Genomic DNA, 27237 nt, shown 5'->3' with positions numbered 1-27237 from the left:
CCATAGATTACCGAGGTTATCAACCTGATTTTTCCAGCAAAAGATAAGAATTTCATAGTCCAAGAGTGGAGTGTAGCTGTAATCTGCTCTATGAAAGGCTGTAGCGAAGCACTTGTAATGCGCCCTGGTTTTAAAGGCAACCCAAGATATCTGGTAGGAAACACTCCCTGCTTTATGCCCACAAGGTCACTCAACACCGACTTTTCAATCTCCATTAACCCTCCAAAGAAGAGTTCAGACTTTGTAGGATTCATGTCTAGGCCACTGAACCTCTTGAATTCGGCCATGATCTTCATAATACCCGTTAAAGAATGGCGTGATCCATCTGAGAAGACCAAGAGATCATCAGCAAACAACAGGTGAGACACTAGTGGCTCAGAGCATTTAGGATGTACACGAATTAGCCCCTGAACAACAGCTCGCTCTAGTAACTTTGAGAGGACTTCCATTGCCATAATGAATAGGTAAGGTGATATTGAGTCTCCTTGCCTTAACCCTTTTTTACTCCCAAAGAAACCTGCCAATTTTCCATTCACAGCCACTGAGAACCTCGGAGAAGAGATACACTCATGAATCCATGATCGGAACAGGGGTGGAAAACCCTGAACTTCTAGAATCAAGCAAATAAAATCCCATGAGACTGTGTCAAAAGCCTTCCTTATGTCAATCTTCAGCATTGAACTCCTTGCACAAGAAGATTTTTCATAATCCATAATCAGATCAGAGGCTAGTAACACGTTTTCTCCGAGGCTACGGCCTTTCAAGAAGGCTGCCTGATTCCTACTTATACACTGCTTTAGTATCGGCTTCATGCGCTTTGCAATGATCCTCGAAATAATTTTATAAACCACGTTGCAGCAGCTGATTGGCCTAAAGTCTCCCAACGAGGAAGCTTCAGGTGTCTTAGGTATAAGGACCAGTGTGGTGCTGTTCATATCCTTCAGAAGGCGAGCATTCCGGAAAAATTCTTTCACTGCTGCAATCACATCCTTTCCCACTATGCTCCATGACGCTCTCAAAAACTCAACATTGTAGCCATCTGGGCTCGAGCTTTTATCCTTAGGCATAGAGAAAACTGTCCTTATGATTTCTTCATCAGACACCGGTTTTTGAATCTCTTCCGCCTGATCCGCTGAGCATCGAAATGGCAACAGGTTTTCCAGCACTGCAGCACTGCAAGATGGCACAACCTGAGGAGCTCCCAGCACTTCTGCAAAATAATCAGCTGTGTGCGCCTTTATCGCATCAATGCCCGTTATCGAACTTCCATCAGGAGCCGTGAGCAGGTGAATATGGTTTTGTGCATTTCGCTGGTTGACCGTCTTGTGATAGAATGCCGTATTTTTGTCTCCAAGATCATACCATTGAACTCTGGACCGCTGATGGTAAAACTTCTGTTCTGCCTTTGCAAGAGTGTGCCATTCAGATCTAGCGGCGTGTTCCAACGTAGCTGTTTCAGAGTCCGGTTGAGTCAATAATTGTTTTTGAAGTTCACAGACCACCTCCTGTTGCTCTTTCACTCTTTGAGATATCCCACTATAGTTCCTCTGATTTATCCCCCTAAGATCTTTCTTTAGAATTTTCAAGGACCGTACCAACTTAAACTGATAAGTTCCAGTCACTGAGTCTGGATTCCAATTTGACCTCACTGTTTCCATGAAAAGCGGATGATCTATTATATGGTTGAAAAACTTGAAAGGCTTTGGAGCCCTCCTCTGATCATCAGGCAAACGGAAAAGACAGGGAGCATGGTCAGATTGTTGTGGTTCCAGGAACTCTGCATAGCCTGCTGGAAACCGCTGCGCCCACGACTGGTTAATGAAAGCGTGGTCTATCTTTTTTGAAATTGGATTTGCCTCTTGATTATTCCACCACGAGAAAGTAAGTCCTTTGGCCTGAGCTTCGAATATCTCAGCTTCCTGCAAAGCCAGGTTCATATCCTCCATGCCACTAGTGTCAACATCCAATTCCATCTCCTGGGAGTGATGGTTAGATCGGGTGATTTGATTAAAATCCCCTAGTACTGCCCAAGGATGAGAAGAGACTGGAGTAGATGAGTTCAGAGCTTCAAGCTCCTGCCATAAAGCTGTCCTTGACTCCACCTCATTGAAAGCATACACAAAAGTTATTGTCATGCTGATACCGTCAAATGGCAGAAAGAAACCGCAAGTCACTGCCTGAGGAGTAGATTTATATATTGTCGTTACTACATTGGGACTCCAAACAACCACAATCCTTGCTGTTGGATGTTGATCCCAATTTGCAAAAAACTTCCATCCACGAGGAAGAGCATTTATTATCCGTCTTGTATTTAGGGGTTGAATATGTGTTTCTAAATACGCTCCAAAATTAGGTCTGTGGTTAGCTATCCACTCTTTGACCATTGTGTGGCGTCCTTCGTGGTTGAGTCCTCTTACATTCCACGCAAAAAACATAACTACTGAATTTAGTGTCGTGTGACCTTACGGCCACTCTTCCGGTTATTAACCAAGAAGAAGGGAGATGAATTTTGATCTTCCGGATGCCCTGCTGATGCTGCATCCGAGTTCTCAGAAGTGTGCATTACTGTAACTGAAGAAGCACAGCATGCTCTATCCAGCGAGATCACCTGAGAGCTTTTAACTACTTCAGTGTCCCGTGAAACCTTTGGTGTCTCCCCTTTAGGTGTACATTGATCTGGGTCAGGTTCCAAGGCATGAGGAGCTGCATCTGTCGTTTCCTGTTCAGCCTCTGGAGGACATTCTCCACTGACCTTTCCTTCTATGGGATCAGGAACATGAACTATAGCTTCTTCTTGAACAGGAGCGATAACCAAATTCCCATCATCACTGTTTATGACAGTGTTGCCAGCATCGATTCCTATAGGATCCTCTGCTTGTGGTGATTTCCTGACGTAGATATAAGACCTGCCTTGTCTCGACTGCTTTTTACCACGTTTATCCCTACTCTTAGAGCGTCTAGACGGACTAGCATTTCGAGCTGAACCCAGCGGTTTCAATGAGCATCTCTTGGTCTCATGTCCGAATTTTCCACAATAGTCACATTTGCTCGGTAGCCATGGGTAAGCAACAGAGATGTCGACTTCTCTCCCATTGGAGAAGCCAGAAACAATTCGCTTCGGTAACTCTGAGAAGAGGTCCACTCGAACCCACAGCTTTGCCACCTCAAAGTTCTCCTTGCGCTCCGTTTCTGGTGCAAGAGAGATAGGTTTACCAACTGCAGTGGCAAGCCTACTAAGGCTTTTCTTGTTAAAGAGTAAGTAAGGAACTCCTCTGAGCTCCACAGGGACTACAGCTGATGTTATCTGCGGTTCTTCTGGAGAGAATTCCGGTGACCAAGGCGCGACAAACATCGTACATCCCGCTATAATCCATACGGTTCTTGCTAAAACCAGGGCACGAGTTCGTGGATTTGTAATACGGAGGAGGAAGGTTAGAGGACCTAGACGATGAACAAAGATTCTTGGCCCAGAGCGACACCAAATAGCGTTTACAATGCCAATAATCCTTCCCATATCCGGTGCTTCACCATGGAATCTTGCAAACAAAAAGTCACGAAACTCTTCCTTTGCTTCCTCCAAATTTTCATCTGGAATTAACACGAAAGGAGCTCCTGAAATGTGTTGAGTTGGGGATCCCAATTCTTCCAACAAAGACGAGTCATTTATGACTTCAGAGTATTTCCGATTCCCAGGAGCAGGGTTTGCAATCGGCTTTACTTCAGATACCTCAACTTCTTTCTTGGAGTCGGAGGAGGCAGATCCAGCAATTGCTGAGGGTGAGAAGGAGGTCGGAGACCCGACGACTTTCTCTGCAGCCAGGGAAGCAATCCCCGGAGAAGAATCTCCATCCACAGGAGGAGAAATAGGAGGAACCTTCCCAGTGGAAAGAGGAGAACCAGAAATTGTTACTACTGGCGAACCAGACGACGAAGCTTGAACAGAGACGCCATCACGAAACGACGAGGGGACCCGCGAAGAGGCAGCCAGAATCCGAGAGAACTTTGAAGACAGAGGGAGAGATGAGAGGATTCGCTTATTCCTTTTACCCATCTCAGAAATTTCTCAACGGCGGCGAGAGGCCACACCGTTGGTTGAAGTACATTGGACTTAATGCAAATGTATAAGGTTTGATTGACAAAAAAAGCTAAAACAGTGTCTTTTGTCTTAATGGTATTACAAATATAAAAAAAAAGGTGGTGAAGGTCACAGCTCACAGGTGGCTAACAAGTAACAACGTCCCCAGATCAAAATCATTTGTGTGTTTTGTTTGAGATATCATCAAAATATAGTTACAAACAAAACAAAGATTTACATTATTTTAGACGAACTCGTGTGCATATGCTATATAGATCGTACAGTACATAATATGCAATGATTAAATGTACTACACTAACTGGCATTTACTTTTTTACTTGGTTAGGTTAGCATATTCACCAGTACTATACTAGACTTCTTAAAGCAGATCAGTTAGATTCATTCGCACTAAATAGTTATATCTGTGACGACCAGTCTGCAAGTGCTGTTTATTGACATAACCTGTAATTTTCTTATTTAATATGGCGGGTTTAAAGGGCCATTGCCCAATTAAACGTTAGAGTTCACCATTTATTTAATTGTGTCATAAGTTTTCACCATTTGCTATAGTAATTTCTATGGTCAAAATCTGAAGCAGACAAATTCCAAAGCACACAGATTAGTGTCAGAAATTAAAAGCAGAGTTGTCCAAACGAGAAATGTTTTTTTTATTGTACTAATGAGACAAGAAATTGTAAAGTGAAATCGAGACAAAAAGATAAATACACAGTACAACTCATAGTAATTAAAGATGATAATTTAGGAAGATGGGATGGGGCAAGAGAAAGAAATAAATTGAGAGGAATGTCTGAGTCTCTGACAGCAATTTATTAAAGGCCATCACTTGCAGCCTTTGACCAAATCCTAGCCCTTGCATTCTTGTGTAACTCCAGTTTCAAGACGCAAGACAAGTGTATATTTGTTTAAAAACCAAGTGAGAAAACAAAAGAAAGTGATCATTGTAAAGGGTAAAATACAAATTCGAGACACAAATGACATAAATTAAACATGACTAATTATGTTAGCATTAAGTCCAATGTATTTGACTAAAATTTTAGTACTGACTAAAACGTGGAAATAGAAATCATCAGATGATAGAGATTCATGTTGCATTGATTATGATCTTCCTTCTCTTTTTTTTCTTTCTGTAAAAATAAATGAAATGAAAGTATAGATGAGAAAATTCACACCATGAACGTACTCTTTTTTGACTAATGAACATTCAACTTAGAGTATGAATGGGAAGTTAATAAAAAGTGGAGGATCTGTCTCGAGTGGATGAACCACTTTTATATTCCCATTCAACATTTTTTCCTAGTTAGAATTTGAACTGCTTTTTAAATTATTAAATTAATGTTAAACCACTAGTTGTTCTATAACATGAACAAAAAATGAAGAACCACTATCTACAATAGATATGCAACAAATATGGAGTGTTTCTCCCACAGGTAATACTGTTTTGTATTTTTTTTATAAAAATAATAATAATATATAGAACAACTTACTAATATCTTCTTTTCTGTATATTTTAAATATAGAAGTCCATGCAATTACCAAATTTACGTTTTAAATTTGTTATATTTATGTCAATGTTTTATTTACGTAACACAATAGTATTTTTTATTATGGTTATTAAATACAGATTTACACTAAATTAATAAAAAATGTTAAATTATATATAAAATATAATCATATAAATATTTGGACCACTTGGTCCACTTGTGTTTCATTTTGAAAATTATTTATTTTTAATTTAATTTTAAAGTTCAAGACAATTATACTACTTTATAAAACACATTTTTAAATCATTCAGAATAAAATAAATATATAGTTTAAAGCTTAAATAATTACATATGTATTAAAATAATTTTATGTAAAATTTGAATAAAATTTATATTTGTCGATTTTTATAAAATATTTTTGTAAAAGAAATACTTTATTTTATTTAAAGCTTAATATATATATATATATTTAAAATAATATTCGTTTATATTTTGAAGAAAATTATATTTATTGAATTGTAAATTATTTAATTATGAAAATAAATTTAAAATTATATATATATATATATATATATATATATATATATATATTATTTTAATTTTGTACAGTACTTTAAACCGCTTTTTATCCACTTTTACCATTCAGATATATATTTTGAACCGCTTGATTCAGTTGATCCACTCTCGATCCGCTAGATCCGCTTGATCTACTCTTGATCCGCTCGATCTGCATGTTACGTCAGATCCGCAACGCTTGATCCGATTTTCCCATTCGAAGCCTTAGTATCAACTCCATTGTATTTTTTCAATACTAACTAAAACGTGGAAACTGGAAATCATCAGATAATACCATTAGAGATACAGGTTGCATTAGTTATGATAATAATTCTCATTTTCTGTATTAAAAAAAATCAAATCAAGTATAGATGACAAAACGAAACATTTTTATATTCTAATTACATCACACAATAAGTCTCTCTTTTTTGACCAATCATTCAGCTTGTACCTAAACAATAGTTTTAAAAGCTTACACAAAATTTTGGTTACTTAAAATAGGATTTCTTTTTAACTAAAAGAAGGTTTACACTGTAGGCCACCAGAATTTTCAAACTATGCACGAGTTTCAAAACTGTGTCCAGTAACTTTTTAATGAATATCTCATAGACTAATTTGTTAAATCCTAAGATCAATGCATAGTTAACATTTTTATCATATAATTAATTATTCTAACAAAACCCCTTTATAAAAACAAAGAGGTGTATAAATAAGAAGTTGGTTTCATCCCCATATTAAACAGCTAATCTTCTTATTTCACCCGCCAAGATCGGATCCAATCCTCTCCTCCACCACCTTCTCTCCATTTTCTTGCCTCTACTAAAAAAACAAAACCAAAACAAACAAACAAAACAATTTTTTTAATTCTCTTCTTAGACAGAGCCAAAGACAGAGAGAGAGAGAAGAGATTTTGGGGTTTGTGTTTTCTTCTTCTCTTCATTGAAAGTTCTCATCTTCTCCTCTGATTCCTTGTGGGTTTTTTGATCAAATGGGTAATGTGACATCAAACGTGGCGGCCAAGTTCGCTTTCTTCCCTCCAGAGCCTCCAACGTACCGTGTAACGGACGACGAAGAGACAGGGAAGCTGGTCTTGTCCGGAGTCTCGCCTGACAAGAACATGGAAGTCCATCAGCTCACCACAAAGTCCGGTAACAAAGTCGTTGCCACGTTCTGGAGACACCCTTTTGCGAGATTCACGCTTCTCTATTCCCATGGCAACGCAGCTGATCTTGGTCAAATGGTTGAGCTGTTCATCGAGCTCCGTGCTCATCTCCGCGTCAACATCATGAGGTAATATAACAAACATCACAAATCTCAAAACTCTTTTTAAGTGTTCTTCTTGTTAGATTCTTACATTTTCTTTTGGTGTTTGAAACAGTTATGATTATTCAGGATATGGAGCTTCAACAGGAAAGGTAAAACCAATGTTCTAAAAATTGGTTAAAATTGGTTTAAACTGTTTTAAGTTGGTTAAAATTGATCTAAATCTATCTAAATTCGTCTAAATATGACAAATTAATGTAGTATGAATCCACAAATCTGTTTAGTTTTTTTTTTTTTTTGTGATTGCTATTATTAGTAGATTATCAAAATAATTTTATAGCTAACCCAAAAAACTAAGATATGTGATTTACATATGCTTGTTTTTTTTTCTGACTTAAGTTCTGGTTCTTTGCTTGTGTAGCCGTCTGAGTTCAACACATATTATGACATAGAGGCAGTGTACAACTGCTTAAGAAGCGATTATGGGATCAAGCAAGAGGAGATTATCCTGTACGGACAGTCTGTAGGAAGCGGGCCAACGTTGCACATGGCTTCAAGGTTGAAGAGGCTGAGAGGAGTTGTTCTCCACAGCGCCATTCTCTCTGGCATTAGAGTCTTGTATCCTGTCAAAATGACTCTCTGGTTCGATATCTTCAAGGTAAATATAAACACCACAAAGGATGGGTCTCTTTGGAGTCTGTCTCATCTCTTTGTTTGAATGTCTTAATACTGCAGAACATAGACAAGATTCGCCACGTCAACTCCCAAGTTCTTGTCATACATGTATGTACGCTAATATACGTCTTCAAAATTATTCTACTGATATGTGCTGATTGGTTTTGTGGCTGACCTGCAGGGCACAAAGGATGAGATTGTGGATTTTTCGCACGGGAAGCGGTTGTGGGAGCTGGCTAAGGAGAAGTATGATCCGTTATGGGTGAAAGGAGGAGGGCATTGCAACCTGGAGACTTATCCTGAGTACATCAAGCACCTGCGCAAGTTCATAAACGCAATGGAGAAGCTCTCTCTAACCAATCCACCGCCTAAAGAGCTAACTAATGAGCCTAGTATCACCGAGACTAAGCACAATAAGTGCTTGAGATTTAGGAAAAGGTAGGTTTGGTTTCTGGAGGTTGGTTAGTAGCAGAGAAGCAGAAGACAAATTGGTAGATTCATTCCTTTGCATCATCGCATGTGCTTTCAACTCAGAACAATCAGGAAATGCTCAGTTCCTCAATGTGATTCGAATCAACACAAAACACAGTCACAGAGAATGTCGGAAGAGTGATCATCTAGGGAGGTTTGTTAACTGTAAGATATAGCTCTGTCCTTAGGTATTTGCACGATGTCAAGTCTTCTGTAAAAAGAAATGTAATGTAGCACCAAGTTTGGGGTTTTCATCAAACAATTATTACTTGTAGGAGAAGCTACCAGAGAAAAGATGTACTCAAGCAATTTCCTGAAGCTATCCAGTGTTCCTTAGCGAGACAAATTAGGACAGTACATACGTGACTTTATCTCCACTTCTTAACTAACGAGAGGTGAAACTTAGCGGTAGTGAAATGGACAATTTGTATATATAATGAAGAAGAATCAATACAATGGCCAAGCCTTTCTTTAGCTAACATTCCGATCCAAAGGCAAATCAATAAACTACATATATGGAGAAACGTGGGAAGTGCAGTCAGTTTTTTATTCACCTTCCCAACCTGATTGGCGAGCTCTCTTCTCCCACAAAGAAGTGATCTTCCTCTCCTTAATCAGCAAAGCTTCAGCTCTCTCCCTAGCTGATTCACAAATCTCAGTAGCCGCATTGCATTTCTCAGCTTCCTTTTGATACTGAGACGCAACTCTTTTAGCTTCTCCAAGGGTAACATTCATGTGACGGCTATGCTCATCTGCAACTGCTTCTTGCAGCTTCAGCTCCTCGGTGACAAGGTCCACAAACTGCTTCTCCATTTCCTGTTTGAGCTCTAAATCATCACCTCCACAATCTGTTCAAACCATAAGTCAGACAAGGAAACATCTTCACCGGAGCCATAACTATAAAGAACAGAACATAACTTAGACACAAAACCAAGCTCGGAATCAAGATCTAACCTGTAACTGAGAGATTTGCAAGGCTTGCAAAATAAACAAAAAGATACAAACTTGTTAAACGACGACATAGAAGTCTAGATTCCAAAACAAAAGTCCAAATCTGAAAGGAGACAACTTTATTAAAAGATCCAATATTTTAAACCATCAGATGCTTCAAGAACAAGATCAAAAAAAGGAAGTAACTTTCACAAGAAGCTGTGAACACAAACTTAGCCAACGGAAGATCTAGAGAGAGAGAGGAAATGGTATTATACCAGGAGCAATCTCGAGGAGAGAGACAGGAGGTGGGCAATACCATTCAACTCTTTGGAACTCATAACATCACCTCATCACAGTTACAAGACAATCAGACAATGTTCTAATGGAGTTCTGGTCCTTTCAAAGTAACTAACTAATACTCAGTCATATCCATTTTTTCTACAATGGCAACTTCAATGCCTCGTATGTTGTTGCAGCAACTCAGGGTCAGTCTTTTGTAGCAGCCATGAGATCTGTATTGTGAGCTCCTGCTCTAAACAAACAATACAGTTTGTCTTGCTGCTCGATATGTTCTTCAGAACCCTGAAAAAAGCCGATAACTTACATATTGTCTTCTGATACAAAGTGGATGGACATATGATCCAGACAGAGCGAACTCCCATATACAATCAATAGTGTACTTTTCCGGAAATAACTCTATTCATTCATCATACACATCGAGTTCTGAAAAGCTTGAGTATTGCATGTGACTGCCAAAAACAATAGCATCAAGAGATCAATATTTTGCAATTGAGGTTACGAAATTAGGAATACCAATTTACAGAGCTCTAGTTAACAAATATTTCCAATAGATTTCTCAGGATGTGCTTTTCACTAAGCAAGCTAATAGTCATTTACCACATTGCATTGCATTGGGTACTAATTTTCTCAATTCATTCCATTATCTTAGGCCAACAATTAACGTTATAAGCAGCCAATACTGCTGTGGGAGCTTTCACAGTTGATAGTTAGCTAAAAGTAAATCCTTTATTTGTTCACCATTCTGATATACTCTGAGAGCACTCGTATGCATGATATGGCTCATAAAACAATGATGAATCTAAGTAACTAAGGTTTTCGATAATAAAAAACAAAACTTTGCATGTAACAGAAGAGGACTCAGATTCGCCTTTTCTCAGACAGATTTAGATGATAAAAACTCTTTAACTCAATGGCTGCTATTAAAAACCCCGCCATCTAAGAGAGAAAGAGTATTAACCACAAACGTCTGGTCTATTGACTTCTTAAGAATCATCATAGTCTCCCAAACAAGAGGAAGAAGAAGAAGAAGAGAGTGAGAACTCCAAAAGAAAGAAAGAAGAATCAAAGCGTTGTAGTAAGCCAAGAAGATGGAGATGGTGGTGGAGGAAGATGATTGAATGATGATTCATCACCACTTTTTTCCAAGTGGCTCATCAATAAACATTTGAAATCATCGGCGTCCGCTTCCACCGCAAGGTAACGACGGCGAGGCCGTATACGGCCGCCGTGTCGAAACCCTACGAGAGCAGAGCCTCATACTTAAACTAATGAGAGCGTTAATCCAACCCTAAAGGCTACTCCTTTATTTATAGTACCAGTTATTATCAAACTTGCAATTTACAGTTTTACCCTCGGACGTTTGACCTGAGACTCAAGCGGTGAAAGGGTGTTTTGGTCACTAAAAAACGTTTGCTCTAGACCATCTGGTCCATCTCCAATGGTTTAATCTATTTTTCACTTTAAAATAGAGTTAATTCTATAATAGTATTCAATTCTACTCCAATAGTACTTTATTTTAGAGTGAAAAATAAAGTGATGAACAAAAAATAAATAAGTTACTCTATATTTGGAGTAAACCTATTTTTTACTCTATTATAGAGTGGAAAATAGAGTACCAGATGCTCTAACGCAAACAAACATATGAAAGCTATAAATTCAAAATTGGATATCAAATTGTTTGGAGGAGAGACATAATCTTACACAATCATGAAAAGTGTTTTTAAGTCTTTTATCTGAAATAAATGGATCATGAATACTTGAAAATTTCACTAGAGTTACTCTAAACTGAAGAGTGGACTCTCATCAAGAGCGAGCCCATCTAGATAACTTCATGCTAGTCATCCTCCTCCTCTTGTTGGCTTTGTTCTTTGAAGCTAACCTCAGTTTCCTCTTTGCATTTCTCTCTGGATTCACCACTGCCATTGTCTTTTCTTCTCTCTTTCTCTTCTCCCTCTTGTTTCTCAAGCTTTTCCTTATCTCACTGTACACCTCCACAAAGAGTTGGTTGCCTAATGTCTTGTCTCTTATACTGTCACGTACCTCCTCTGCTAGTTGTTTAGACTCATCTGGTAAAAACATTTAAAAAAGAACTCTTTGTTACATATCTGAAAAAGAAACAGAATGTGAAGAGGGAAGATGCAAAAGCTTATAATACCTGAGATGATCTTTCCTGTGAAACCTTCACAGACTTTGTACAATGGAAGCAGAATTTTGAAGGCATATAAACGACAGTCATCTTGATTCATCTGTGAGGTGAATGCTTTGTAGACGTTGAACACAATCTTCATCTGCATGTCCCAAGCAAAAAAACATAAATCAGTTAACTTAAAAGCCTGCAAAAGCTTAGGTTTTAATCACAAGAGCGAACAAGCAAACCTGAACAGACTCCGTATCAAGAGCAACCTTCCCGAGCCTCTTGAGCAAGCTTCCAATCAATACATTCCTTACACCACTCGCAGCATCATCCTCCTCGCCGTTCTCAGTACGTTTGCCTGAGGTAAGAGACAGAAAAGTAGACCTTCCTTTCCCTGAATCAAGCACTTCAAAGGCTTTTAGGAACACCACTTGCTCATCCTCGCCAAGACCGGACCAGAACCCATTGTCTTTTGCTTGAACAGAATGTCCAATCAGGGAATGAAGACTCGAGACCGCGAAAACAATATTTTCTACGAGGAGATCGACGTTAACATCTCCTGTGGTGGGTAGCTCCTTTAACTGGGAGCAAAGAGAAACAGCAACCGAGAACAGGCTACTTGGGTTCTCAAGAAGAGAATCAGATACTACTGTCTGAGATTCTGCTCTTTTCCTCCTAGCCAATGCCTTGAAATAATAATTCAGTAGCCGGCGTGATATACTTCGCAACCATGCGTGTGGGTACAACAAGAACTTAAATACCATTTTCCATATATCCTGAAAAATAATGTCAGAAAAAATGAGGTCCAATAAGAATCAGTCACAACTAAGTCTAGAGTTAAACATGACTTAAAATGCAATGGTTAAAGATTCAAGTATGTCTCAGACGTCTAATACAGATAAACATCATACATCTGAGTGCTTACCTCTAAATCTTCTTTGAGTTTTAAATCAGGAAATTGCCGGACCATCTTCTCTATCATAACGAGTGAGTAGTATGCTTCCTTCCAGAACGGAATAACACCTTCCTCGGCATTATGCAGGCTGGAAGCACTGACAGCAGACTTCATTATCACTTTGGCATCCTCCAATGTATTGTGGATATGCTTCCGAAATGATTTCTCCATGGAGTCAATAATAAATCCCAACACCTGCATGGCAACGAGTGAGTTAGAATTCCAGAAGAACCAATGGAGATATTACAAAAGATGCCCAAGTTACTACATCCATGCACTCAAAGAAGCTAGTGAAATTTATCAAATTCTGCCTCTTGAAGATTCAGGAAACGAATTCAAATAAGAACATGTCACATACCTGTGCTGCCACAGCCTGTAACCTTTGCTGCTTATACCAACACAGACAATACGATAGAATGGTACCAACTTGATCTTCACTGATGCACCCTATCAGAAGTTCTATCACAGAACCGATCCGGGGCAGGACTTTTTGATCAATATCATTGCCCAAACACATAGCAAGCTGAATGAACATTGTTTTCGACTGTTGGTCAAGAAATGACTTCTTGCCGAGATTTGGTACTGAGAATTTCAAGATTAGAGTATGAAGCATGTCAAGGACTGCTTCTCTTCCAGTTGGATGTTCATACCTGGAAGACAAATTCAATTTAGTACTGGAAAAATAGAAGAATAAAATTCAAGTCATAGCTAGTGCATATACTTACTTCAGATTTTGCAGCAGAAATTCCACATGTTGCTGTAAACGTTTCTCAGAAAGTGTGTAGTGGACCAAAAACTGTAACAGTATCTGTTTGCATTTCTTGCGGATTGATTCCTGCTGACTTTTTACCAACAACTCTGAAACCTGAACTGCAACGTCATAAATCTCTGGAACCACAAGGTTTCGTTTCACAATGGCCTTGAGTAGTGAAAGGTTAACAAAGGATGGATCGGACTCCAGATCAACAAACATGGGGAACTGAATCACCAACTTTAGCTGCTCCGGAGACAAAGTAATGTTTTTATTACCGAGAAGCGTTGTTAATAGCTTAAGGCATGACTGCACAACAGGACTGCTGGAATTCACTGCAGACTGAGCTATTGTTAACAATGCTGTTTTCAACTCATCTGCTTCAGAGATGAGGGAAGGCAGTGGAAACCATATTAATGAAGTGAAACATCTAAGGGCTGATGACACAATCTCTTCATACTTAGAACGCAAGCATTCGGTAAGTAGTTTGACAAACGAATCCAACTTCCCCAGCAGCTGTTTATCAGTGTTGTCGAGTTTAATTTTCTTCAGTCGGTTTTGCAGCAAGTCCAGAGCAAACACAGTTATAAGATGTGGACAAGACCTAGTACCAGAAATCAACCCACCAGTCTCTTGTCGATCTCTTGATTTCCCTTTCTTTTGGGATGGCGGAGAAGACCCTTGATCTCCAGGACCATTCCTGTTGTTAATACCGTCATCAACGCGGCCATATATAAAAACAAACAGATCTACTTGGTCAACAGATGGATTGCCTTCAATACCAACTGCAATTTGTTGTAACATTTTCTCCAGATTTGATTTTATCTTTGGAGTTAGATGCCGCCTCAGCTGAGAAGTGACCGGGGAAAGTAGTTTCAATGCATGCTCTCTGAACGTCACATTTTCACAAATCAACTTCAGACTCTCGAATGACATGCGTTTTCTTGTCTCTTTCATTTTGGATTTGAATTTGTCCACATCTTTCTGTTCAGCAACCTCGCCAAAGATGTCGTTTTCCACCACAGCAAGGAGATCATCCAAACAATGATCCAACTTCCCACACGTAGGTTTGGACAAGCACTTCGATAAGATAGAATGGACGGTGTATCCCAGCACATGCAACTCAGATCCTCGTTTCAGGATATCACGTAAACTTTTGATGACAACCTGCAAGTACTCGAGCCCCAATTCCTTCAAACAAGCAACCAGAGCAGATCTGGCTTCATCACGTGTGCTCTCCAACCGGTTCTTCGTAAAAGTGGCAATCCTCTTAATTATAGGGGACAGATAATCGTCCATTACGTCTTTGGGGAGCAGCTTTAGAACCTTCAGCGCAGCTACACTGCTGTTAACATTAACATTATCAGACTCAGAATCCATCAGCTTCTGCATCTTTCCAAACACAGTTTGAAGGCTTTTATGAATCCCCTCAATCTCCTCTTGCCTGTAACCACCATCTTCTGTAAAATGAAATTTATCCAAAATCAAGCAGATAAGCCGCAGCAGAAGCTTTCCCTTTTTGGTATGATTGTGCATCTCACGGAAACACCGATTCAATAGAGCATAGTACGACTTCCAACTCATATGTGCAGATACAGATGCAAGGGCCTCTGTGCATGCATTACGGACATTGTTCTCTTTTTCGTTTACATCTTGTCCATCGAGCAACATGTGGAAAAAGACTGCGACAAACAGTTTTCTCAAGACTCCCTGCAACCCCAACATTTGGTCGTAAGTTTCAAGAAAGTACAACAGTTGCCTTCAAAAATGTAAGAAAATCAAAAGAGAAAGTACCTCAGGCAGGCTGCTATCTCCGACCAGTTTTGCGAAGCGTGAAATCGCCTTTGATCTACGGTGTGACTGCGAGAAGTTGAAAGGAAAATCAATCATCGTAAGATGTCTACCACCATCATACGCTAAATGAAGCTACATGTATTATTTGTTTAATATGGTCTCGACAACCCAATCAAATTGATTTTTAAGAGAGAAAAGGAAAATAACACAAAATAAGAAGCGGGATAGGTTCCTATTTGGTTATCATATCGACTTAGATTCTCACCAACAGGCAACAGCACAAATAAAATGTGGACTCAATGAATCATATGATGAAATAAGTTACCTGAATGTGAATAATAGATTTAAAAAAATCAAGATTCTCATCTTCAGAGCATAAAGGTCTAAATGCACCAAGATTTCCAGCATCTGGGAGTTTTGTCACCATTTCACGTATCAAAAGAATCCACTCCTGTGACAGAATAATTCGTTTCAGTGCAAAGAAGAGAGACACAGGCCATAAGTATACATCTTACAACTAGAAAGCACAGATTAATAGTATGCTAACCATAACCTTAGAGCTAGTGGACAGTTAAATTTTCATTTTCTTCCTTAGTTTTTTTTCAACATAATTTAGAAGGGTTAGTGTACCTTCACTATATTGCCTCCTCTGTTTATTGCATCAGCAATGTGTTTCAAGATAAAATCAACAATGGACAGTGTATGCTTTCCTGTCCAGCTTGCATCAGCTATTTTGACCTCTTTGCCAACGCCAGAGTGAGCTGAAGCTTCTTGGCATAGTATTGAGGCCGAAAATTCAATGAAAGATGACAAGAGCTTATGTGCGCTTCCCCTTATCATAATGGATTCCGATGATAAGTTGTATAAACTTTGTGACAGTATAATCATCGTGTGCTGCTTCGAGGATTTAGCAAAGAAATCCGAGTCAATCTCCACATAAGCATTAACTATCCTTTCATAGTCAAGGTCATCAACTTCCATGGCTGAGATGGAATTCATATCTCGGATGCGCTTTGCCTGTAGGTCGGGAACCAATTGTTTAGTTACAATTGTAAAAGCAAACGCAAAAGAAATAGTTATGCCACTTACCACATCATCCAGAGAAAAGTCGATTTTTGCAAGAGATTCAAGAAGATCACAAATGCACAATCTAACGTCAACTTCAGCGTCAACAAGTAGAGGAGAGACTTTGTTTATAATTTTGGTGACACTCTCAGTCCCAAGCAACGATATGATGTCCTGAATAGCTAGTAAAGCTTCACGACGGATATCTGTAAAAGCAATAAGACAGTCACATACAAGAGACATGATGCTGTAGTTTTATCCAAAAAAAGTAATGAGAGTGTAAGACACCATACCAGAATCTTTCACGTTTTTATCCAAGAAAGAAAGTAAGACTTCCAAATACTTCATAGCACAAGACTGATCTCCCATGTGCTTTGACAACAATTTAAGAATCCTAACCTCTCTTTCCCCATGATACTTGACTGATTTCCTGGAGATACGTAACACTTTTAGGAAAAAATTGAAGTAAGAGGAAATAACTTGAGGACGTCAATTTACAAGAGTCCTGACCTTTTGTTAATATCCCCGATGAAAAGAGAATGCAAGCTGCTGAACAGTGTTTCTACGTACGGATCTAAGAAGCCTTTGATCATACTGTCATCCTCATGCAACTCACTGTCAAGACAAAGCAGATTCTCTATGAACTTCAGTGCAGACGACTTTATAGCGTCTGAAGCTGTGGTGACTGTCAGAATCGAACAAATGTCTGGAATAAGAGACTCTTCCCGACATAAGAGGGTCACGAGATTGCGGTTTCTGCTCATTGACAAGAAGCATGAGAACAAGGAACTTGTTTTCTCACTACTAGAACCCTCCTGCTTGAAATTCTTGATTAACGGATTTACTGCCGAAAAGAAGAGGTTCCAGAACTCGGAACCAAGATCAGAATCCTCGTATTTATCAAGAACATGAGCAATAATTTTCAGACACAAGGATCTCAACTCTTTAAACTGCTTCAAAGCAGTGCCAGCCTACACAAAAACCGGGAAAAAATATCAGAAACGATTTGTTTGCATGGATAAAGCTTTTAGGGAAACACAGAAAACAACACCAATAACCATTTTACCTGGTCTTGATGAACTGAAACATTCTGTTTATTGTCTGGTGTTGATGAGGCGGCAGTGTCATTTCTTGGTGTCAATGATTCAGTGTTTCTTTCTTCATAGTTTACCATTAGCCGGACAACACATCCCATCAAAAAGTCTATAAAAGGTCGGACACGGAGCTCATCAAAGACTTCAAGGATGTCTTGGATGACATGAAGAAACCCAGATTTCTGATTCTTGGATAATGTAGAAATAGTATCACCAGTGAAATCCTTTAAGAAATCCGCCTTTTGGAAATAATCCAGCGAACTTTTGCCTGAACTCCAGAACAAGTCCATTGTTTCCTCTGATATGATGTTCAAAGGCTTTATCAACAATACAAAGAAGAGGGCAAGGTCGTTAACATCCCGCTCAGCTATAAAGCGAAGAACTGCCTTCCTATGATTTATACTTGTATGCTGACAAGAAAATCAAATATAACTTATCAAGACCCCAAATGAAAACGTCATTGGCATAGGAAGTATACTAAAAGAAGTGAGTAATGTGTACCTTCCGTGAAGCCAAATTCTTTAATGTCCTGACTTTTGGCGCAAGGATTCGAATTTCAAGAGAGAAAAGAAGAGATCTGTGAGCTTCTTCAATGTCTACGGACATGTTCGAGGTTGTGAGTTCTTCTCTTAATTCCTCTGGTTTGATCAGTTTCAACAAATGCTCGCGGTGTGGGAGTAAGAAGTCGTTCGACAACAGAAGGCACTCTAGAACAATGGTTTGTAGTTCAGTATCATTATCGTCCAGGAATCTGGAAATATCCAAAACACACAATGAAACAATTCAATTATGTACTCAAGAAGAGTTCAAGAGAATAGTGTATTATCAAATTGAGTAGCCTCGCCAACCTATTCTGCAGAACGTTGTTTAGAAATTCGCTAAACTGAAACGACTTAGGATTTTTCATCAATTTCAGCAAAGTCAACCACTGTTTAAGAACATTCCTCCAGTCATCTCCTTTACAAACTGGGGCATTGAACAATCCGACACTGCGACACAGAAGAAGAAAATTTTAGGACACTAGATGTATTGAAGTACTCTTAAAAACAACAAATATAAAGACATGGTTACCTCGTAGGATTTTCAATGTTGTATCCCAGAAACTTCAGCAACCGAGGGAGAATCTCAGAAGCACGGGACTGAGCAACTTTGGGAGCTTTCTGCAAGGTCTGGAGCAACTGCGTAGCCACCGTTGCAGTAGCTGTGCTATTAGACGGCGGATAGAGAAATAAATTAAAACGGCCAATCAGATCTGTAGATTAAAAAAAATAACATGCATTAGGCTATACGGAACAGAAGATTGCTAGATGAAAATATAAGATAAGAGATGTAGTCACATATTATATATCGAGTCTAACATATTAAAACAGGAAAAAAAAATGTAAAATGTAATTTGAAACGGAAAAGACAACCAATTCATTATATGAGCGGATGAAATAGATATATACTTAAATGGTGAGAACCTACCGGTAGGCCTCTCTGACAAGTTGTGGTTCGGATTCTCACTATGATTGTCGAGTTTCTCAGATTTTAGCTGGCACTGGTCCAAATAGCAAACAAAATCACTCCACACAGCTACTGTGTGATTCCTCAGAAGAACCTCAAGACACTCAGATGCTGGACCCCACAGCTTAGTATAACTAATATGAAATATTCCCATCAGCCCATTCAATACTAGCTGCACATATGCCGCATGTACCAAGCCAGCAGAGAGATTCCTTTTTATTTCATGAATCATACTGATCAACTCCCCCTCCGTATTCACTGTGGGAACAATCTCTTGGATTGAGCGTAATAACTCAAGAACCTGGTAGTTCGAAAGAAAATTTAAAAAAACCAGCGGTAACAAGATTGAGTGCAGAGGCGGCAGCTATATAATACAGAACAAAGAATATGAAATCTACTCACATTCCTTTTATGAAGGGGTTTTTTGGTCTCCTCAGTTTTCATTTTCTTCTTGGGAGGATGCTCTTCAAAAGACGAGTCGGACGAAAATGTCTCAAAATGGCACAAAATCCTCAGCGTCATAAGACGGATGCATTTGTTTGGGTGGCGCAGATTTTCCGAAAATATGCCAAAAGCATCTTTAGCCTTTTCTTCTTGAAGTTCTGGTTGCGGCTTAGAACTGTCATCATTAGCTAATGCAAGCCTACAATTTAATATAGGAAAATGGATCAGCCTACCATCACAGTGTCATCAAACATGGAGAAGTATACCCAAATAAGCAAACTCACCTGTGCATTGAGTCCAAAAAATCGGCCACGGGGGTCAACACTTGTACGCATGACTTGTAATCTTTTGCCATAGACAACGCTTCCTCTATATCGTTGTGGTTGATTCTTCTCGGCAGTTTGTGACATGAACTTAAAGCAGCACCAAGTAAGCTCTGCCACTTCAATTCTGGGGTACTAAACGTGTTTGCTGCAAAATGTCCCATAAGAAAGATGTTAGTAGACTCCAGGATAAAAAAATCACATTCAAAACAACTCACTATCCACTTCACAACATATCAATGAAAGAAATATCACCGCAAAGACACTGAAAGATTGAGAGATTCAAAATTATCTATAGTGGAAGATCAATACCATGATTTTTTATGAGTTTGATCATAATATGAGACTGATAATCCACATAATTTGAGTGGCATCTTTGGGGAAAAAAGGGTAAAACAAAGTAACATGAAAAAGGAGTGAATCATGCAGTGGTACTTACCATCCGACACTGTCAAATACTGTCTGAGAGTATCCTTAAAGGAAATCAGTAATGATGGATCCACTTTGAAATAAGGATAACAGTTGACAACTCCCCAGATGGCAGCCAACTCGGCATCATCAGCTTGAGATAATCCAGTGTTCTCTACATTCTGCCGAACCTTCTTAATCTTTTCTTCCAAAAACTTATGAATTCTCTCAAATGTTTGATCTACGATGATCACTCTGTCGTGACTTGTTTGTTGGTTCTCGCAAAATGTCAGTAACAGAGGAATAACTTCCTCAGGAGACTCCCAAATCATATTGTTAATTGCACTGCAAAACAGAATATAGTTGCTTAGACACGGAGATAGGAAAATCAAAGAGGTAATGAAAAAAAACTATGATGTGAGACGTGCCTTAATATATTGTTTGTAAAGGCTTTCACTACGGATTGATCCTTGTTCAACAACTCCTCCAAAAAAGTCAGCAAACTGAAATAAAAATGATAATGTCAAGAGAAAAAAAAAAGAAGATTGAATATATAAACAGATAAAAAGTACACGATACCTTGAACTCTTCATGGCAAAAATGGGAGCCCATTGCGAAGCAACAGTTTCCAAATCAGTGACTCTGTTTATTGTGCATAACATCAGTTGTAGAACTTCATCAATGACAGCAGATAAGTTATCCCCTTCTACAACGGTCTCAGAGGAAGCCACAAAAGTTGAGACAGTGAGGCCCACAAGTCGAATCAAAGATGGGTAATCTGCACAGTAAGAGTAATATTGGCAATACAGTCACGCATATGTTGCCATGTGCAGCCAAAAGACAAGTAAGTCAACACGTGTATGACTCAATCACTCACCATGAACCTTGAGACCTTTCTGAACTCTAACAGATGCAGTAAGCACACTCAACAGTCGGCTTAAATGAATTGTGTTTTTGTTTTTGATCGATTCGTTTATTTCTTGAATCAAGCATTTCCACATAACATTTAATTTGTCTGCTTCCAAATCCTCGCATAATCTCTCCAAAGTGGAACTAACAACTTCCACGACTGTACCAGGGCCTGCAATAGTAGCATCATTTTTATTTAAAAAAAAAGAAAGAAGTTGATAGATACGCAAATATTCGATAACTCTAAGATGCTACTTCCCATTCTCTACATTCCACCCCTCTTCACTAAGAACTAAAAACAAACTAAATCAACCACACTACACTTCTAAATGGAATACTCATAGCATCTCTTTAGAAATGGGACTTGCCTTGAGGAGAATTATCACAAAAAGATAATGTTGAATCTTTCAGCAAGAAACTCAAAACTCTCCCGGCTTTTGAGTGGAGACTTCCAGAGGTTCCTCTCATAGCATAATAAAGTAAATCAACTGCTCCATCTTGTTTGGCTGGATCTGCAACTTCGGAAAGGATCCTGTTGATCCCTGTAATGTTTAGAGAAAAAAAAAGAATCAATTCGAAGGTCCCTCACATAGAAATCAAAAAGAAAAAGAGAAGAAAGTAATCATCACCTTTTTCAAGTTGCTCATTCCGCGCATTCCTCAACAAAAAGGACATAGACTCTGACATTAATTCATTGATATAGTCTTTAGGATGATACCTCAAGTCCAACGTATCCCTTCAAAATAGCAAATTAAATACAAAAAACGAAAATAAAAACTATTAGATGAAGAAACCCCTGAATAATTGCATTTATAAACATTCAAACCATCATCAGACCATGTGTCATCATCAGATCCATCACAGTAAACAGTCATTCTACATTAGATTGAAATCCTTTACTTTACTCACCTGAGAATACCTTCGATGTCGCGTACGAGATACTTCTGCAGATTCATTAATATCTCGCACCATGAAGAGAATATCTGCTCATAAAAAGGACAATCATTCAGCAAAAAAAAACATACAAAACATTGTCAGGGGTTTACAATAAATATGTTATAGAACACCAACAACCTGCTTGATAATATCCGCGTCTTTCTTGGCACCATTTTCTAGGAGTGCCACTAAGGAGTTCACGATCCGTGGAAGGAAGCTAGTCAAGAAGTTTACAAAATAAATTGGTAAGAACTTAGAAGATAGACAATATTTTATCACAGAAAGAAATACTCTGCAAGTACAATTCATCAGCTTTGCAAAAGCATTTGCTTTCAGTAGGATTTATAAAGGAGTATGGTCACAATGTTCTCTAACAGTAGAAGGGTGCAGCAGCAATGACAGTGACAAAAAGATAAAGTGTTCAAGAAAGACTCACGGGATAAAGTCCTCCAAGAGATCTCTTGATAAAGCAGCAATCAACCTGTTAAAAGCAACAAACATTTTGCATGAGAAGGAGTAAAATATATTTTCTAAGTGTTGCGGTTAACCACAGCAACTGAACGAGAAGATTCAGTGGCACAAAGATAAAACTGGCAAATGAAGTGAGAATGAGCAGAAATTAGCAAACCTGAGAATGGCGTCCAGGGACAATCTTGCGTCCATTTGTAATCGAGAGACAAGCTTGGTGAAGATTATTTCTTTTTGCTCAATGACCAAAGGCAAAGTCTGAACAAATGGCAACATTTCTTCATAAAACGAAATGAAATCTTCTGCTGTATTCAGTTCCTGCATTCAACCACCCAAATGAACCACAGTTAATATCGAGCACCCAATAAGTCTTGAATATATGCAAAGCAAAGGCAGCAGCAACCCCGCTAGAGATATAGATTGCAGCTTCTACGTCAGACACCAACAATATACTCAAGAGATAATGTTTCTCGTATCACCCTACATGCTAATAGAACAAACTAAGGAGAGCACAGAGTACCACAATTCTTTGTATAGCATAAGCCACTAGGTTTGAGATTGAAGTTCGCATGGATCTTAACCTGAAGCTAGCATAGTCACTAGGATACAACCCAGAAGAAGAAAAACTGAAACTTTAGAGAGAGCTCTGAAGGCAACAAAATGAAACCATACCCTCAATTCAACGAGACAGTCTCTGAAAAACGAAGAACCCTCTGAAGGCTCAGGTTTAACCTTCTCCAGGCTCTTAAAGAAACCGCTGATGTCAATCTCATTGACTTTCTGAGCGAGATTCTTGAACTGCATCCACAAGTAACAAACCATAAAAACGGCGCATATAAGAGAAGTACAAAGGAAAGACATGTACTAGCTAGCATCTACGCCCCAAGTATGAACATGAATACCAAATAACACAAAACGAAGGAACCCCACAAAAGCCTAAAAAGAGTATATATCTATTCCAGAATCAGAGTTTTAACATCTTAATTAACAAGTCCTTTTTTATCTTTAATTTGAAACCGAGGCAGAAGGAGAAGAAGACGTACCACGAATTTCTTACGTCCCCCGGAAGTGTTGAGCGACTTGACTGCCCGAGCATCAGCTGGGGTCGCCATGATTCAGAGTGTGTGTGTGTGTGTGCAAAGTTTTAAGCTTTCAAGATTCTTTCTTCCCTAAACATCAAAGTTCACAACTTTACAATTAATTCCCAGAATAAAACGGTAACAATTCGTTATATCAATCTGTTTAATTTGACTTGTGCTTAAAAAGGACAGCACTTTGAGAATCGACAACAAAAGGACAAAAGCAAACTTACGTTTGGATGTGAAAGCCAGATTGGTCTGAAGAGGAGAATCGCAAGAAAAGCTGTCTGGGCTTGAGCTTGGGAGAGAGTAAGAGAGAACGGCGGAGGAAGAAGGGTTTAAGCTTTACTTTTATTCTCTCAAAATCAAAGAGGAGGTTTGGGTTTAGTTAGTCGGTTAGGTTTATTCTGGTTTTTCTGTAACCGACACTCTTGTCTTAACCGAATTATAGGGTTTAGTTCTATTTAGACCGAGATATTTGACAACGTTTTGATTTTGTAATTTTAAAACAACATTGTAAATGGATCAACTTTTCTGAAAAATATATTTTTGTAAATTAGCTTGACTGAAATTTAGTGTATTTGATATTGTTATATAACATGTTGATCATAGCTTTATATAATAAGGGAACATAACTTCCAGTCTCAATGGCAGTTTTTGTAACTCATAATGTTGTATTTGGTTAAATTCAAACTCGTGATAAACCGTTAACCCATCTCAGTTTCAGCTTCTTATAGCATCTTTTGTCCGTTCGCTTGCATTACCACTCATTATTAGAGCACAAAGCCAATATGATGCAATCAAGCTCACAAGGAGATTTTAGCAAGATAGGTTACTACATATATGTAACGTTTATCGATAGTTCAACCTTCAGAGTTGCCTCCTTCCTTCTTTTTATGATGATACAATCAAAAATCTCTTTAGTTCTTGGCAGACTATGCTCATAGAATAGAATAACCAACAAGCTAACTGTTATTGCCAATCTTCAGTTTCAAGTCAACAAACCCACTAAATCCACCTTGATTGAGAAAACCGCAAGTCTCTATGTATTATCAACCATCTTAAGCTCTTAAATTGCGAATTTTGGATGCAATAATTGAGTGACTGAACAATGACAATACATAATGCAAAATGGAATCAACCCACATAAATGTTTCTCCGTGATTAATAAGCTACTCTTGTCAAATTGGCTAGTGCTTTCATCAGTGATTTTACTAATTGCTACAATTCCTACCTTGAAAACATATACTTGAATTTTCTTCCCACTTGGTGATGTTGATCTCATTCTCCTGCAAAGCACAAAATCAGATTTTTTTTTATTTGTAGGGCTGTTCTATAATTCTATTGCATAGGTCTTTTAGTGATGACAATGCCTAAATCCACAAAATTTACAGGATCCTGTTCAGCTATATATACTACACTCACTTGCACAGAAAGAATTAAACAAGTCAATCCACAACACTTTTTCTCACAATTGGTATAGTTACCTAAAAGCTTATAAATAAATGCCCTGGTTAGCACAGTACCTATCAAACAATCAGCATATCTTAATTATTTTGCCTAACTGGAGATGCAACAAAAGGAAGAAAGCAAATATAACCTAACACATCAGATGCTGCATCACACATTATATCAGAGTTATATGGTTGAATCTGCCTCTACATTGAATCCCTGGTTACGAAAACATGATACTGTGACAAGATACAGTTTAGTAACAAAGTCCATCTTTCTATATCCGTTGAAGAATCTGACATTCAATGCTCAACTGAACTTACCGATTAAATTACTTAGAACAGGTATCTGAACTAGCCAATGAAGATCAGCAGAAACAACAGTGATCACAATAACTTAAACCAAAATAAGTAACATGAAATTTCTCAAGTTGGCCTTATATATAGATCATATAATATATCCATGACTTTCCCGGCTAAGGAAAAGAAGCTGGCTTTTGAACAAAAAAAAAAGAAAAAGGAAAAGAAGCTGGCTATAACACTTAAGATAGTGATGATGTACACGGAAAATATATGCATCTCCACTAGAACAGGTAACTAACTAGATTTACAATTTGATTTCATCAGACACAACACAAGTTTTACCTCTTAAACTCCGTTACTATGGTGCATTTTGTAATTGTAACTAGACAAAATCATTGCAAAACCACAGGCATCCAGTTGACAAAAACCTTTTCGATAACAACATAAATTAGCTTGCACAATAAAGGTAAAGATCAAATCAGCAAAGTACCACTAACATCTGATGAGATATAGTCAATCAGGCAACCTAAGATCAATCATTTCAGAAGACAAAAGTATATTATTTCTAACATTTCTGTCTCCACAGTTGACAATTATGAATTTCAAAGGGAAGCACATTCGAGGCCAGTACAGGCGCAGCAAATTTCACAATTTGATCTCATCAAACACAATATTAGCAAGATGACCTATATATAAAGCCAATATACTGGAGAGGAAAAAGCATCTCCTTATTATGCATTTAGTAATCAACGCAAACTAAACAAACTCACTGCAAAACTAGGACCCCAATTACAAAGAACTTGATTCTGATAAAAGTATATCGATCGTGGAAAGACAAACATTAAGCTTCACTAGCAAAACAAAAGATCAAACCAACAAGATTAAACATAAGATGAAATATTGCAAATTCCGAAACTTTCAGTATACCAATCATTTCAGTGTGAAGAAATAACTGTTTTGTCCACCTTTGGCAGCAGAGACAAAATGATTTTCAGTATATACTAACATTTTTAAACTCCTTTGGTACCATATAAGATAATGCATTTCAACAGAAACTAAAATTTTCGACTTGGAAGAAAGCAAAACAAGCAACTAAAACTATTTCCTAGCAAAGTTGGAAGCAAAAATGAAGAAACCTGCAAGAAAAAGGGATATAACAAAAAGCATAAGGTCTAGGGTTCAATCTTTTTATTTTGGATAACAACTAGCTTATAAATCAAGTTAAGTGAGTCACATCCACACACTGCTAGATCACATTCCAAGATGGACCTCAGTGCACCAACTAGCATTAATCCTTACAAACCTAACACCAAAAGGGAAATTACAGATGGAAGACGTTTTAAGAACAAATTAAACAGCTGGATTCAGTGCTTCATTACAAACTTACTCAATAGAAAAAAATCATATTCTCATTAAAACGGTACAGAACTACTATCTACATGAAATAGAAAACCTGAAAACTACATCTGGTTTGAAACGAAAGAAGACAGAAGAACGAAAACAAATAGCTTCATAATCCGAGGTTCACTTACATCATGTAGCTTTTAAGATCATCAGAGAATTTCAACATGCAGAAACTTAAACAAACAAACAAAAAAAGGAAGAAAAAACTCAGATGACCGCAAGCAAAAATGACAAAAGAGACAATCAATAAATAGTTAATTAATCTTTGAGAAGAATGTGTACCGGTGGGGATTTATGATAATCAAAACTCGCGCTTTTCCTAGATCCACTAGAAAAAAAAGGACAAATAAAACACACTTGAAATTTACATTTATCATAACCCACATATATAAATCTGAGCTTTTCTCCTCCAAACATTCTTTTTTTTTTTTGAGAAAAG

At 38.1% G+C, this 27237-nt stretch overlaps 3 protein-coding genes across 8 annotated transcripts; 1 reads left to right on the top strand and 2 right to left on the bottom strand.

The window, feature by feature from the left end:
• Positions 1-6871: 6871 nt before the first annotated feature.
• Positions 6872-8887, top strand: LOC103862026 (alpha/beta hydrolase domain-containing protein 17B). Of its 2 annotated transcripts, XM_009139740.2 has the most exons (5): positions 6882-7422; positions 7511-7547; positions 7817-8053; positions 8131-8178; positions 8252-8887. In XM_009139740.2, exons 1-5 carry the CDS (start codon positions 7121-7123, stop codon positions 8510-8512), a joined length of 885 nt encoding a protein of 294 aa, XP_009137988.1. In that variant the 5' UTR covers positions 6882-7120; the 3' UTR covers positions 8513-8887. The 2 variants fall into 2 exon arrangements, with proteins under 2 accessions (XP_018512663.1, XP_009137988.1); XM_018657147.2 differs by lacking the exon at positions 8131-8178 and having other exon boundaries at positions 6872-7422.
• A 63-nt stretch (positions 8888-8950) lies between these two features.
• LOC103862025 lies at positions 8951-9967 on the bottom strand. Of its 2 annotated transcripts, none has more exons than XM_033288606.1 (3): positions 9750-9967; positions 9496-9595; positions 8951-9389 (listed from the first exon to the last, which is right to left on the bottom strand). In XM_033288606.1, exons 1-3 carry the CDS (start codon positions 9810-9812, stop codon positions 9088-9090), a joined length of 465 nt encoding a protein of 154 aa, XP_033144497.1. In that variant the 5' UTR covers positions 9813-9967; the 3' UTR covers positions 8951-9087. The 2 variants fall into 2 exon arrangements, with proteins under 2 accessions (XP_033144497.1, XP_033144498.1); XM_033288607.1 differs by having other exon boundaries at positions 9496-9518; positions 9750-9964.
• Positions 9968-11413: 1446 nt separating this feature from the next.
• Positions 11414-27237, bottom strand: LOC103862024 (U3 small nucleolar RNA-associated protein 20). Of its 4 annotated transcripts, XM_033288603.1 has the most exons (34): positions 27081-27221; positions 25241-26971; positions 23874-24929; positions 23605-23730; positions 23234-23359; positions 22722-22879; positions 22530-22574; positions 22232-22310; positions 22067-22140; positions 21787-21893; positions 21526-21699; positions 21126-21329; positions 20828-21026; positions 20677-20751; positions 20280-20593; positions 19802-19988; positions 19476-19716; positions 19035-19374; positions 18639-18819; positions 18416-18556; positions 18069-18318; positions 17540-17977; positions 16984-17444; positions 16767-16903; positions 16498-16679; positions 16039-16425; positions 15734-15859; positions 15409-15474; positions 13589-15324; positions 13222-13513; positions 12834-13058; positions 12151-12684; positions 11930-12062; positions 11415-11840 (listed from the first exon to the last, which is right to left on the bottom strand). In XM_033288603.1, exons 4-34 carry the CDS (start codon positions 23671-23673, stop codon positions 11578-11580), a joined length of 7944 nt encoding a protein of 2647 aa, XP_033144494.1. In that variant the 5' UTR covers positions 23674-23730; positions 23874-24929; positions 25241-26971; positions 27081-27221; the 3' UTR covers positions 11415-11577. The 4 variants fall into 4 exon arrangements, with proteins under 4 accessions (XP_033144495.1, XP_033144494.1, XP_009137984.2 ...); XM_033288604.1 differs by lacking the exon at positions 27081-27221 and having other exon boundaries at positions 11414-11840; positions 26927-27074; XM_009139736.3 differs by lacking the exon at positions 25241-26971 and having other exon boundaries at positions 27081-27237.

The sequence above is a fragment of the Brassica rapa genome, chromosome A03, assembly GCF_000309985.2.
Source record: "Brassica rapa cultivar Chiifu-401-42 chromosome A03, CAAS_Brap_v3.01, whole genome shotgun sequence".
Classification (NCBI taxonomy): Eukaryota; Viridiplantae; Streptophyta; class Magnoliopsida; order Brassicales; family Brassicaceae; genus Brassica; species Brassica rapa.
This window is presented reverse-complemented; position numbering and strand designations above follow the sequence as displayed.